Source organism: Copadichromis virginalis, linkage group LG3 (assembly GCF_057382275.1).
Source record: "Copadichromis virginalis isolate Kocher_CV1m ecotype Utaka linkage group LG3, C_Virginalis_male_GT1.1, whole genome shotgun sequence".
Taxonomy (NCBI): Eukaryota; Metazoa; Chordata; class Actinopteri; order Cichliformes; family Cichlidae; genus Copadichromis; species Copadichromis virginalis.
This window is the reverse complement of record NC_140620.1, coordinates 16,861,990-16,875,068: the sequence shown is the minus strand read 5'-3', so window position 1 is coordinate 16,875,068 and position 13,079 is coordinate 16,861,990. Positions and strand designations below refer to the sequence as shown.

Below are 13,079 nucleotides of genomic sequence, written 5' to 3'. Positions count from 1 at the left end.
GGATACATATTCTGCTGTCTTTTTAAAACACTGCTTATTTTTTATATTGCACAGGTTTTTATGTCTGCTGGTCATTATGTTTAACACATCTTTAGTTATGAGACAGGCAAACTGACAGGCAGATTTTAAAAGCTGTCTACCGATATAAGGTGAAATAATGTTAGCATTTGTACCTTTACATGAAAACAAAGGTGAGTCTCCTACCACTGTTGGGGACTCATTATTTCTTGTGCCAATAAGAACAAACCACAGACTCAGAGGAAGAGGGCGGGCTTTACTTGGTGTCAGTGACAGAAATGAAAAAAAGCTCAAATGAGTGAGAAGGACGATGAAGGAAACATCTGTGCTGTGTCTGCTCTGTAAGTAGAATCTCTGTGTTTGTTTGAATTCTTGTACTTTGACTGTCTGCTCTCCTGATAACTGATGATGGAGGAGAAGACACGAAAAACAAATCAGGCTGATTTCAAGTTCAAAACACCACAAGGACCAACTGCAGGTCTGAACTGACTCTTTATCTTTGCTCAGGAGTCGAGGAAACACAGCAGGCAGTGAAAAGATCAAATCATTTTATTTTTCTTACACAATTTCCTTTTTTTTTTTTTTTACGTCTAAACCTCTTCCTGCGGGAAGGAAATATGTAATCAGTTCTGTTAATTTCTGTTGTCTGTCTGTCTTTGTTAGCAAATTAGCATTCACGATTTTTCAACAAAATTTTTCAAGATAATATTTACAAATTATTTACCAAAATTTACAAAAACATTTACAAAAACATGTAATGATAGATACCAATAACAGCTCAAGCTGATTTCATTTTAGTAAAAATTGCTCTCAAGGTCACACATATATATATATATATATATATATATATATATATGTATATATATATATATATATATATATATATATATATATATATATGTGTGTGTGTGTGTGTGTGTGTATGTGTATATATATGTATGTATATTAGGGGTGGGGAGGGAAAAAAATCGATACTGTGTAGTATCGTGATATTTTGTTTGCTAATAATGTATCGATACAGGGTCAGCAGAATTCAATATTTTGTTACAAAAAAGGTTTTTGTGCTCTGACTTCAGAGCAATTTGATCCTTTTTCTGAGCAAGAATCCTGACATTCCTTCACTGTCCAAATGTGTTTAACTTTTTTTGGCAGCAATAAACATGACAGTTTACTTATTTTAATTTAAGACATGTTTTATTTTAATTAAGTTTAAAACTTTTTTATCTAATGTAAAATTATATTTTGTTTTAATTTACTTTCAAATTCTTCAGTTGCTGAATGGGCTGCATAGTTTTCATAAATTGCATAGTTCAGAATAGCTATAATTGTACCAGATGGTTGCATTCAATTAAGTTGGACTAGATTAGATTAGATAGAACTTTATTAATCCCTCGGGTGGGTTCCTCTGGGAAATTCGACTAGACTGTAATACAAACCGTTCAGTTTGTCAACAATAAAACTGACTGAAATGAAAGAATGACTGAGTGCGAGACTTTGATATTAGATAAAATGAATATTGATGAAGTTTACCTTTATGTACAGAATCTGAATATCGCAAAATATTTAAAAAAAATTACAATAATATCGTATCGTGGGATATATGGTGATTCCCACCTCTAATGTATATATATATAAATATTTGCCAAGGCTCACCAGACATTTGATCTTAATTGTTAGCGCCCAATGTCAAAGTCATGATTGCTGATTATTTTTAAAATATGAAAGAGCATGGAGGAAGTTTTACAACACAATTAACACTTTGATTTGATTTGATATACCTTTATTAGTCCCACAAGGGGAAATTTCATAAGGCTGCCGACCTATTGCACGCAATGGCGGCGCCATCTTACCCTCCGACCATACATACATTACACAAACATCACATGGGGAAGACAGGTCAGAGAGGTATAACAATGGAAAATGCACCACATGAGGAAAGATAAGGAGAAAAAAATAACTCCCCCCAGACTGAGCTCCAACAGGGAGATCAGTTTGAGAACAGAAAAAAACACCTCTGCACAAAGCACATGAAAAAACTCTTAATACACCAAAGAAACACATGACAAGCAACAGGGATGGGTAAAGGGTGCAGCATCGGAAGGGAATAAGCATCGAAGGCGTTTGGAAAGGGAGGGGGGATGAGTGTGTGCATATCAGTGTATGTGTGCGTGTCCATAGTTCAGCTGAGACAGTGTCCTTCACCCTGCCAGGCTAAGTAAACAGTCTTCCAGCCAACCCAGGTGGCCTTGCATGGAATGGGAAGGAACAGACTAAACACAGTCGTTATCAGGGTGTTGTTGTTCAGCTCCAGCCTTGCAGCTGGCGCCAAAGGGGTGTCCGCATAAGTGATGGTATTTTTTACTTTAGTGCGAACAGCTCATATGAATTTCAAAGCAGTTCTACAGTCTAACACTAGCTTTGCCATGCTTGCGTTCTATGATGTTGTCATTTCTTGTGCTCAAGGAGCTGATTTCTGAGAACTCACGGCAGTGTGCCTCCCCGAGATGTCATCCAATTTGCGCCCAGAGATGTTATTCCGAGCTAGCCCTTCCGAGATGTATCCAGTCTGCAGTCAGAGATCTTATTCTGAGTATTCAAAGCAGCCGTAGCCTCTCCAAGGTCTTATCTGTACTGACTCAATGAGCCCATTTTGAGAAACTCACGCCTCTCCCATCGTTCCAATCCCAGCGAGCAGCCTTGTGGGGGTTTGAACAGCCGGTTCCGCTTCCTTAATTCTTCGATAAGTCAGGGCCAAGCCAGCTCCGATCAGCCAGAACCCTGTTACCATGGTTCAGAATAGGTAGATATCTTCAGCACTCAGGCTCACCCAAGCCCAGACTTCTCGTTGAGAAAGGGGTGTCAATTGCATTTAGGGACCAGTTGATCAAATCCACAATTCCTCTTTTAGGTTTTAGAGAACAGACTCTGAGAGAGTGTTCCAGGGAAAATACAAAAAAAAAAAAAACCATGAGACTAGACAAGGACATAAGAGGCTAAGCAGGGAAGCTAAGGTAGAGGAGAAAAGTTATGAGTACAATACCCTATGACGTCACAAAGACACCAAAAAATTTCACAAACGCAATCTTAAAACTCATTTTTTTTACAGATTATTTTACAGAAAATGTCTTATAACATCAACATTTTAGTTTAGCCCAATCTCTCAGAGGTGAGTTATTGACAATTTGCAGGCATCAAAACAGAAAATGAGCAGATACGTGAGAGAGATGAGTTTGTGTGTTTGTCAGCTGTTTGTGTGGAGTTGTTCTTTATGTTCACCTCAAATCAACCTGAGTGTCATTTCTCTTTAGTTCTGATCTCACTGCTCAGCTGCACAACAAACCAAGGTCAGTAACCTTCTTCTGTCACAGTTTAAACCTGAGAAATGCTCACTGATATGACCTGATTGGGTTCATGTTTCACAATGGAGCTCACATATAAAACTGAAAAAAAAAAAGTTTGATGAGATAAATCTTCCTGCAAAATACCATTTTAAAATGGTTTTGACAAAAATCTCACAGTGATCATCAGTTTTTCATTGTAACCCTCACAGCTCGTCTGACTGTGAGTCCCAGCAGCTCTCAGTTCTTTGAAGGAGACTTTGTGTCTCTGAGCTGTGAGGAGGACGACAGCTCTGCTGGATGGACTCTGAGGAGAAACACAAGCAGACGACAAAGGACTCAGTGTGGAGATGGGTGGGGAAATCCTGCTGGTTTGACCTGTAACATCACTGTTTTCCCTCAGGACAGTGGAGTTTACTGGTGTGAGTCCAGAGAGGGTCCCATCAGTAACATGGTTAACCTGACAGTCACTGGTAAGCTGAGTGTGTGGAGTTAGTGTTGATGAAGCTGTGTGTAAATGGATGAAATGCTGTAGTTTGTCTCTGTGTTGAGGTGGATCAGTGATCCTGCAGAGTCCTGTCCTCCCTGTGATGGAGGGAGATGACGTCACTCTGCTCTGTAAAACAAAGACCACTCCCTCCAACCTCCCAGCTGCTTTCTATAAAGATGGCTCCCTCATCAGGAAGCAGCCTACAGGTCACATGACCATCCAGCATGTTTCCAGGTCTGATGAAGGCCTCTACAAGTGTGACATCAGCGGTCATGGAGAGTCTCCATCCAGCTGGATCACTGTCACAGGTGACACACTCACCTGTCTGTGTTTCTGCAGCTTTCAACATTCACAATGTGACGACAACTTAATGACTGTGTTTGCTTTATTTTAGGGGAACACACCACCTCTCCTACTGTTCTCTCTGTGTTGTCATCTGTTCGATCAGTCTGTGTTCTGGTTCTACTGGTGTTACTGGTTCTGCTGGTGAGACGATATGTTCACAAGAAACCCGAAGGTGAGATATTAAATATGTGCTTTAACCGAAGCATTTATTATCACTACATGTCTTAAATACACAATGGTTAGAATATATAAATATGGGAAATTTTTCTCACATTACATTTTTTTCTAAAAATTTAAATTTAATCTAAAAGATTAAAACAAAGATTCAGAGAATAATGTCACAGACAACATCATGTAGAGCAACAACACATCAAATAGTGAAAAACAGCCAATTTAAAACAGTACCACAGTAATACTGTGAGACGCTAGCTGTTTTACCATTAGTGTAGATGTTGGGTATCCAAGAGTCCACATTTCCCACATGCTCTTTATGTTACACCTTCCACTCGAGTTACTTATGTTGTAGCATTGAACAGAGGCCTCTTCTCATCCCTTGTCCTGTGCCTTCCTATTACAGTAGCCAACCTCTCATCAGTGTGTCCTGGTTTCTCAACACCTGACACAGCTCTTGGTAATGCGGGTGACGCCCAAGCTGGTATGGCTTCTGTTATCTGTCTCTTGTTCATACCTCAGGTAGGTTCGGTTAGCATGGGGGGAACTATCATAGGGAACCTTACTGGAAACAGACACCCTGGTCGGGAGTCTGAAACTTCAAAGGCGAGTTGTGTTAACAGTACACTATCCAGCTGCATATATACATATATACACAAATGTGTTTTAGGAAGAATAAAATATCTCAGACCTGTTTAGTTCAACTGTTGCAGATCTACAGGTTTTGTGACTTTTGACGGAGCCATAATTGAGCATTAAATCTCTCAGCAGAGTTGACTATTATTTAGTTCGTATCAGGTAGACTTTACTATCACCACGATGTCTAAAGAAACAGACTCTTCACAGTTAATCATTCATTGATACAATGAAGTATTTTTACTTCTTTCTGTATGAGAAACCACAGAAATGACTTCCTTTTGTTGACACCAGTTAACTGTAGTCTGAGACTGATCAGACCTCTCACCACAGTGTGTCCTGGTTTGGCTAACAGAAGTGTTCATGTTGTTAGAACAAGTTTGCTTTGTGCTCTGTGGTGAAGCGTCTCAGTCTGCATTAAAAGAAAATAGCAGCTTTGTGGTCTTTTGACTTCTATTCTCACTGCTTTCTGGCAACATGTTTTTCAGCAGAGGTGGTAAGAAAGGGGAAAAACAACTGTGAAAACCCACATCTGTGTATAAAAGCTATCATTCTGCCTAACCCGAAATAAAACCGTACTGCCGCAGCTATAGTGTAATAATAACACAATACTGTCATCATTGTACATGCAATAATTTCTGTTTGTTTCATTGTGCAGAGAGTGATTCAACTGTAATCTACTCAACAGTGAGAACACAACCCATCAATTATGAACAAGTAACGATCACAACACACAGGACCAGAGGTACAGCTACTCCTGTTTTTTAACTTTGGATGCAGCCAAGTGAGCTACTTGTGTCTGATTTCAGTCTTTATGTTAATGTAAGCTAATCTTGACCCAAGTTCACGATATCAAACTGCCCATCTCCCCGAAAGGAAACAGTTTTCTAGTTTTTTAGAACAATTGAGTTGGTCGGTTTACAAGTCTGAAGTGACACCACTCAATCAGCCAGTGAACAGAGCAAAGAGAAAGAGAGACAGAAAAGGTGGAATTATATGGCTTTTGTCATTTAATGTCATTTAATGCTGTTTATAAGCTAATTGCTACAGATCTGTGGGATTCAGGTTTGACCTTTGTGAATTGCTTCAACCTTTTATGAAGCAGTCGTAAATGAGCTGGTTCCCGGTAACGTCTGAAGTGGGACTGTGTGATGCAGAAAGGTGGTGATTGGAGGTCTTGATTTAACTGCAAAGATTGTAACAATGTTTCCTGTTTGTACTGTTTCTGTTTGTGTTCAGACTTTAAACCAGAGCCAGACGTCATCTACTCTTTACTACCATTCCAGCAGAAGTAGTCCACCAGTCCAACCACTGATGTCCAGCTGCTGGTCTCTAACTGGTCCCCGCAGTACCTCAAACCAGAAGACATCCACATGTTACCTGTATCTTCTTTTTCCAATTATTTCGCCATTTCAAATTGGATGTATTCTGAGCAGAGTTTTAAACGTGGACTTAAAATCACCAATAATAATATAATGGTTTCTGTTGCTCTCATAGTAGTGATCTGTTTTCTATGTTAGATTAATAAAACGTTTTTCTCATTTGTTTTCTTCGTGTGGTTCTGTGGGTTTTACTGAGACCTCATATGGAAAATTGGACTTATCCCAGTTTAGTTGTGGCTAACACTCAGTTTATTTAAATCCAGGTTGAAGACCCACCTATTCTCAGCTGCATTTGAATAAAACACTAAATACACACTTTTAAGCTTAAATTACAAAACTTACATTTAACTACTGATTTTATCTACTGTTCTGATTTTATCTACTGTTTTTTTTTTAATAAATTTTAAGTCATGCTTTTTATTTTTTTAAATGTCTCTGTAAGGCACTTTGAATCAACTTCTTGTTGAATTGTGCTATATAAATACATTTTCCTTGCCTTTCCTTGCCTACTATCCTTGGAAAGGTAAAATGATTGGCTAGAATCCAAAGTGTATGACGTCTTAGGGACAAAAAAGTATAATGTGCGCTGCTTTTCGGTCTGGTTACCCTTTATATCAGAACCATGATGCCATAATGGCACCGGATACCGGTTCACATCCCTAGTGCTGATGCAGCAGATCAGGAGGGTGACCACGTGGAAAGTGTCATGGTCCTGGGCCATGTTGGCCCAGTATTCTTAGTTTTCTTGTATTTTTGTATTTTGTTCCTTAGGCCATGTTTCCTGAGTTGCCCTGTTGTGTTGTTCCCTAAGTGTTTCCCCTTCATGGCTTTTACCCCCTGTGTGCCCCTCTGTGTATCTGTGAGCCCTCGTCTCTCCTTATGTTTTATTCCATGTTTCCCCTGCCCATTATGTCTGTGTTTTCCCCGTGCTCTCTCTCCTCCTGTCTGAACCTCTGTACTTCCTGTTTGACTCTGCCCGTCTCCCGTCAGTGTTATGTTCACCCCGCCCTGTCTCGTTATGGTTATCTGTGTCAGCTGTGTTCCCCGTGTGTTCCCACTTTCCTCGTTAACCCTCTGTGTATTTCTGTCTGCGTCTCCCTCTGTTCGGCGTCGCGTTCTCCCTCATGCTGCGTGGATTTCCCTGTGTCTCTCTCTCCCCGAGTGTTAGTTTACTTTTCCCAGTTTAGTTTTGTATTTTCCTACGTTCTGCCTCTTCAGCAATAAAGCTGTTTTTTGAGTTCATCCCCTGAGTCTGTGAGTTTTGCGATTGGGTCCTCATCCTGCCTGCCACACAGCGACCATGACATAAAGAGGCAGTGGCAATGGAATGACTGGTCACACTTGGACTGCTTGGTTAGCAGCTGGCGGCGACATGGGTGGGTACGAAGACCGTCAGTTGGCTTGGCTGGCAGTGTTAATGTGACCTCTCGGGTAGTTCGGTGGGTTTCTGTGGACGGGCTGTCTTGACAGGCCCCAGATGAAGTCCTGCCAGACGTGGACGTAGTTTGGCTGTAGGACCATACAAGGCAGGACCAGATGGCGGCGTGGCAGCCGCAGACAAAAGCATGGAAGCTGCTGGTGGTGGCTGAACGGACTCCCCAGAGCTATCAGCGGACATGGGGAGGTGCTGGACAAGCTCTCCAGAAACCCCAGCTGACAAGGCATGAAGATTGTGTTTGTCTTTCTTTACTTTATTTCCTTAAAACATCTTACAGCCTATAAGGTCTGTGTGGTCTCCCACTTCCTTGTCAAATCCTTAGAGCTGGGTAGTGACATTCTGTACATATAACAGGTCTAAAATAAAAACTTTTGTTCAAAGGAAAAATAGACAGGCATTTTGAAAGGTTTTTACAGAGACAAAGTTAAATAATGTTTCTCTACACGTGTTTCTTTACATTACAAAAAAAGTGGGTCCCTCACCCCTGTGGTGTATTCATTATGTCTTGTACCAATAACAAGAAACCACAGACTCAGAGGAAGAGGGCGGGCTTTACTTGGTGTCAGTGACAGAAAAAAAGCTCAAATGAGTGAGAAGGACGATGAAGGAAACATCTGTGCTGTGTCTGCTCTGTAAGTAGAATCTCTGTGTTTGTTTGAATTCTTGTACTTTGACTGTCTGCTCTCCTGATAACTGATGATGGAGGAGAAGACATGAAAAACAAATCAGGCTGAATTCAAGTTCAAAACACCACGAGGACCAACTGCAGGTCTGAACTGACTATATTTTTAATCACTGATTTCCAGAAATCAGTGATTACAAGCATATTGCGATTCCCTGACTTACTCTTCTTAACGGGTCCAACAAAATCCATTCCGAGGCGCTCAAATGGGGTACCAATAATAGGCAGTGGTTGGAGTGGAGCTTTGGAAGGGACTTTGGAGGATGTCATTTGGCACTGAGGACAGCTCTTACAGAAGTAGGCTACATCTCTGTGGAGGCCAGGCCAGAAAAAATGTTGTTTAATGCGAGCTGTGGTTTTGTGCTTACCAAGGTGGCCAGCCCAGGGAAAAGACTGTCCCAAATTAAGCACTGTCTCTCTAACTTCTTGGGGGACCACTAGCTTCAGAAGTGAGCCCACCTGATGGTAAAGTATGCCATTTTGCAAGACACAGTCACTTTTGTTAATGCCTGCCTCCTCTACTTTGTCTTTGTCTATCGCTCGCTGAAAAAAGAAAGCTAAACTAGGATCAGTTTTTTGCAACTCTATTAAATTGACAGGAATTTGAAGTCACAAAGCACTTCAAATTCCTTCACTGCACGGGCGACAGATCTGGTTGACATTCCTGCTGTCAGCATGCCAGTTGCACGCTCCCTCATTGCTTGTGGCATCTGTGGCATTTTGCTGTGAGACAAAACTGCACATTCCAGGGTGGCCTTTTGTTGTGGGCAGTCTGAGGTACACCTGTGCACTACTCATGATGTCAGATCAGCATCCTGATGTGGCACACCTGTGAGGTGGGATGGATTATCTCAATATAGCAGATGTGCCCACTACCACACATTTGGACTGATTTGTGACCACTGTTTGGGAGGGATGGTTATATTGTGTATCTGGAATGAATTTTAGGTCTCTACGTCCATCCCATGGGGAATGGGAGCAGTAACAAAGGTGTTGCGTTTATATTTTTGTTGAGTGTACTTAGCAGGCCAAAAAAAAGAGGTCAACTTAATATAACTCTACGGAAAGTAATTTCCAGAAACTTAAACAAAACAAAGTGACCTGATTACAAAGACAAACGAGGGTAGCTTTTATAATGATTTGGCCAAAACATTTACACACAATAGGGGGAAAAACAAAAAAAACACAATATTAACTAAGCACAGAATAATCTAACTAAACCATTTATCAGCTGGTGATAAATGTTTTCTACTGGCCACTCAAATACTTTTATTCTCCCTCATGGTGAAGTCTTTAAGAGGATGGATGTGGATGGACCTTCCACCATTTAAACACTTTTTTTTTTAAATTCAAACTTGGCATCAAATAGAAAATGAGCAGATATATAAGAGAGATGAGTTTGTGTGTTTGTCAGCTGTTTGTATGGAGTTGTTCTTTATGTTCACCTCAAATCAACCTGAGTGTCATTTCTCTTTAGTTCTGATCTCACTGCTCAGCTGCACAACAAACCAAGGTCAGTAACCTTCTTCTGTCACAGTTTAAACCTGAGAAATGCTCACTGATATGACCTGATTGGGTTCATGTTTCACAATGGAGCTCACATATAAAACTGGTGAAATGAACAATTAAAAAATGTTCCTTGAACATTTCTTACAGCATGTAGCATGATCAGTTTATAATTTTAACCCCCACCGCTCGTATGACTGTGAGTCTCAGCAGCTCTCAGTTCTTTAAAGGAGACTTTGTGTCTCTGAGCTGTGAGGAGGACGACAGCTCTGCTGGATGGACTCTGAGGAGAAACACAAGCAGACGACAAAGGACTCAGTGTGGAGATGGATGGGAACATCTGCTAAGTCTTCCTGTAACATCAGTATAACAGCACCACATGACAGTGGAGTTTACTGGTGTGAGTCCAGAGAGGGTCCCATCAGTAACATGGTTAACCTGACAGTCACTGGTAAGCTGAGTGTGTGGAGTTAGTGTTGATGAAGCTGTGTGTAAATGGATGAAATGTTGTAGTTTGTCTCTGTGTTGAGGTGGATCAGTGATCCTGTCCTCCCTGTGATGGAGGGAGATGACGTCACTCTGGTCTGTAAAACAAAGACCACTCCCTCCAACCTCCCAGCTGCTTTCTATAAAGATGGCTCCCTCATCAGGAAGCAGCCTACAGGTCACATGACCATCCAGCATGTTTCCAGGTCTGATGAAGGCCTCTACAAGTGTGACATCAGCGGTCATGGAGAGTCTCCATCCAGCTGGATCACTGTCACAGGTGACACACTCACCTGTCTGTGTTTCTGCAGCTTTCAACATTCACAATGTGACGACAACTTAATGACTGTGTTTGCTTTATTTTAGACAAACACACCACCACACCTCCACCTAGTTCCACCTCCATCATTCTTCCTCCATCACTATCTCCTCCTCCTCTCTCTGTGTTGTCATCTGTTGCATCAGTCTGTGTTGTGGTTCTACTGGTGTTACTGGTTCTGCTGGTGAGACGATGTGTTCACAGGAAACCTGAAGGTGAGACTCAGACTTCCTGATCTTTCATGTCTGAGTTTGTTTAGTAGAATAAAGTTCACATTCATTATGATCACAGTAACAACTTGATTAAATGTAATCTCTGTTTAGATATTTAATTTGAAATATTTTTCATTTTGGAAAATTTCAGCAGATCAACAAGCTGGAGAAGATGACATCATCACACGTGTCATGTACCGTGCTGTCAAAATACAAAGAGGTATCACTGTGTTTCCTTCACTCGGTTTTTAGTGTTTTGTGTCTGTGTGTGTTTTGGGAGTAGATGTGTGGTATGTTTTATAATGTGAGGACATTCATAAATAGGTAAGGCATATTTTGCTTGAAAGTTGTAGTAACAAACATGATGGTTGCAACGCTCTCAAAGAGCCAATCAGCAGCTTAAACACAAAGTATATGAACATCAGAAAGTTTCAGCTTCTTTTTTATCATAGTAAGGATGGATTCAATATACTTATGGTAACTTCCTGGATTACTGTGTGGGGAATAAATTTCTTTAGGAAAGTGATTATTAGAGGAACAGCAGCTTTTTTCACTTGTTCTTTTCACCTCTGCAAGTTTCTGCTTAGTCTGTTTATTGTTCTAATGAAGACTTATTAGAAAATCCTTACTAGAAGACCAGCTCACACATAAAGAGTAGAAGTATAACTTGTGTGGTTTACTTTATTTTCTATGACAAAGTCATCAAACCATTGAATCAAGTTTTATCAGATGGTGTCTGGTGATTCTGCATCTGCCCTTGTTGTTTCACTTTCATTTAGGCAGAGGTTATAAAATAACTTCACATTTCTGCTCAGAGTCAATATAAGACTGCTGCTGAGTGTTTGACTGGAGGTAGAATTAGATTTAGTCCATGAAGGTTGTTTATGACTTTGGTGATATGATGAATTTTGAGGACATTATGAAGCAATGAGGGATGATCAGAAGTGTAGAAATGCAGATTATTGTAACAGTAAAACTATTTTTGATCAAAAGCCTGAAATCGTAACAATTAAGTTCACATATATATATATATATATATATATATATATATATATATAATATATATATATATATACACACACACACACACACACATACACATCTGTGTCCTTTTATTAAACATTGGCTAACTTAGACGAATGTTACCATGTGTGTTTCATACTGTACTTACTGAGTGTTGTTCACTGTGAGCTGGACTGTGTGTTTGTGGTCTGTGGTTAACTGAAGCTAACAGCTCTGCAGTCGTCCAGCATCCTGTTTCTGATAGAAAGAAACACTTCAGCTGCAGGTGTTTCAACACAGAGCTGCTCATTTTAAACACAGGAAGGAACGTGGAGACATAACTTGGAAAAGCGTTTCTCTAAACTCTGCACACAGACCATCAACTCATTGATGATAACAATTCATTTCAATTTAATTTATATTGTGCCAAATCACAACAACAGTTGCCTCAAGGCACTTAACAATGGTCATGTTGTGAGAACATGTTTACTTTGAGCTCTGTGGTGAAGAGAGTCAATGTGCTTTGAAAGAGATGCAGCTTTGTGGTCGTCCACCTTGTTATTCTCAGAAACTCTCAGCAGTTCTTTGTGGTCAGTCTGTGTTTCTCAGCAGAGCTGTTAAAAAGAAAAAAACTGTACAAAGGTGCTGATTTGTTTAAAGAGATGTCAGTTAAAGTTTTCATGATGCAAGATTAAAAACATTGTACTACAAATAATAATAAAATAAAGTTAGATGTAGTAGTTGTACCTAATGTGTTTTTGTTTTTTTCTTTTTTTGTATTCAGCTGCAGTCTATTCAGAAGTGAGAACTGAAGACATCACTTACCAGCCAGGAAGCATCAGAACAAAGAAGGCCCAGGTAAAACTGCTCTTTACTTTAACTTTGGATAAAGGTCACTCTGCTTCCAGGCATCCTCCTAACCTAAGCTAACACAACCACAACACGATTCAAGTTCAGATCTCAGATTTGTGAAGGATATCACACTCACACTTCTCATCTCAAAAGCAAACACATAATATATAAAAACAAAAAACCTGTTCCTATAAAAAGAGAC

At 40.1% G+C, this 13,079-nt stretch overlaps 1 protein-coding gene across 1 annotated transcript; it reads left to right on the top strand.

Moving 5' to 3' along the window:
• The first annotated feature begins 259 nt into the window (after positions 1-259).
• LOC146713091 (Fc receptor-like protein 5) lies at positions 260-11,046 on the top strand. The gene is made up of 5 exons (XM_085452375.1): positions 260-359; positions 3,327-3,362; positions 3,569-3,829; positions 3,909-4,154; positions 10,859-11,046. Exons 1-5 carry the CDS (start codon positions 329-331, stop codon positions 11,044-11,046), a joined length of 762 nt encoding a protein of 253 aa, XP_085308501.1. The 5' UTR covers positions 260-328.
• Positions 11,047-13,079: the final 2,033 nt, after the last annotated feature.